We start from the raw sequence: 1,838 nt of genomic DNA, 5'->3' as shown, positions 1-1,838 counted from the left end.
GTATTCTTTCATTACTTTCCCATCACCAATGCCCTGTGACACTTCAGGTTCACTGGCATTATAGTCTGGTATTGGGGTTCCTTTCTCTGGCTTCCACCTCCTTACAGAAACTCAGCCCACTTCTTCCAAGTGACACAAACATCTTTACTAGAGTTAGATTCAATATTGCCTCTTTTTCAAACCTTCTGCATCCTTCCACTCATATTCTCAATTACTTTTCCTACTTCTGAATTTCCTAAGAATAAAGGGAAAATTCTTGGCTTGGAATTTGTAGACTTTGCATGCATTTTCAACCACATGTTTTAGGCTTAGCTACACTCTGTGAGATCTATTGCCTCACCTGAGGCTCTGGATCATCTCATAGGATTAAGTCTGACCAGATCATCTCCTGCCTCCGTGTTCACTGCATTCCCATGTCTATATTTTAAACATCAGCTTCCTCCAGGAGAGAATTTGAGTAATCTTCAAGAAATCAAACCCTTCCATCTCAAAAAAAAAAAGTAACAGGAATTTAGAATTAAATAGAATCTAACCATCTGTTGTTTAATACATGAAGAGGTTTAATGAATTCAAGTTGAACTAATAAAAAGTGACTTTTTTTCAGGTGATGTAATTAATCATAACATGAGACACATGGAGAATAGAAACAACGTGACAGAGTTTGTTCTACTGGGGCTCACACAGAACCCACAGATGCAGAAAGTCATATTTGTTGTGTTTTTGATCGTCTACATAATCTCCATGGTAGGAAATATACTCACTATGGTCACCATCACCCTCAGCCCATTGCTGAAGTGCCCCATGTACTATTTCCTGGCTCATCTCTCTTTTATTGATGCTTGCTATTCCTGTGTCAATACCCCTAAACTCATTGTAGATTCATTCTATGAAAAGAATACCAGCCCTTTCAATGAATGCATGACCCAAATCTTTGGGGAACATTTATTTGCAGGTGCTGATGTCATCCTACTTACTGCAATGGCCTATGACCGCTATGTGGCCATCTGCAAGCCTCTGCACTATACAACCATTATGAACTGGCGGCTGTGTGGCCTGCTAGTAGGAGTGTCATGGGTAGGAGGCTTTCTTCATGCAACCATACAGATCCTCTTCATCTTCAGATTGCCCTTCTGTGGCCCTAACGTCATAGATCATTTTATGTGTGATCTGAATCCTTTGCTAGATCTTGCCTGCACTGATACCCACACTCTGGGGCTCTTTGTTGCTGCCAACAGTGGTTTCATCTGTCTGTTAAACTTCCTCCTCTTGGTTGGCTCCTATACAGTCATTCTCCACTCTTTAAGGACTCAGAGCTTGGAGGCAAGACAAAAAGCCCTCTCCACCTGCGTTTCCCACATCACAGCAGTGGTCTTTTTCTTTGTGCCCTGTATATTTGTATACCTGAGACCTGCAACTACTTTACCTATTGATAAAGCAGTTGCTGTATTCTACACTATGATAACTCCCATGTTAAACCCCTTAATCTATACCTTGAGAAATGACCAAATGAAAAATGCCATTAGGAAATTGTGTAGAAGGAAAGTGATGCCAGGTGACCAATAAAATGTGCATGGAGCCCCATGTCCATTCAACTGATGCCAAGGTCAAAAGAACATTGTTATCTCAGTAAAGACTATCTATGAGATAAAGAAAAAACAATAATCCCTATAAATTACAGATTCTGCAAGGGGGGAGAAGAGGTAGGAAAAGAAAGAAAAACCCTGCCTGGGATGACTCAGAAAAGTTCTAGCAAATTCGAGTTTAATTTTACTAGCTTCATAATTGTTTATGGACTCATAAACTTTCATACCAATACAATGAAATAAAATAAATAAAAA

At 39.7% G+C, this 1,838-nt stretch overlaps 1 protein-coding gene across 1 annotated transcript; it reads left to right on the top strand.

The window, feature by feature from the left end:
* Nucleotides 634-1,563, top strand: LOC100515945 (olfactory receptor 4C46-like). The gene has a single exon (XM_003124172.3). The coding sequence runs from the start codon at nucleotides 634-636 to the stop codon at nucleotides 1,561-1,563; it is 930 nt and encodes a 309-aa protein (XP_003124220.3).

Source organism: Sus scrofa, chromosome 2, assembly GCF_000003025.6.
Source record: "Sus scrofa isolate TJ Tabasco breed Duroc chromosome 2, Sscrofa11.1, whole genome shotgun sequence".
NCBI classification, from domain to species: domain Eukaryota; kingdom Metazoa; phylum Chordata; class Mammalia; order Artiodactyla; family Suidae; genus Sus; species Sus scrofa.
Note: the sequence above shows the minus strand (reverse complement) of the source record. Positions and strands in the feature narration are given on the sequence as shown.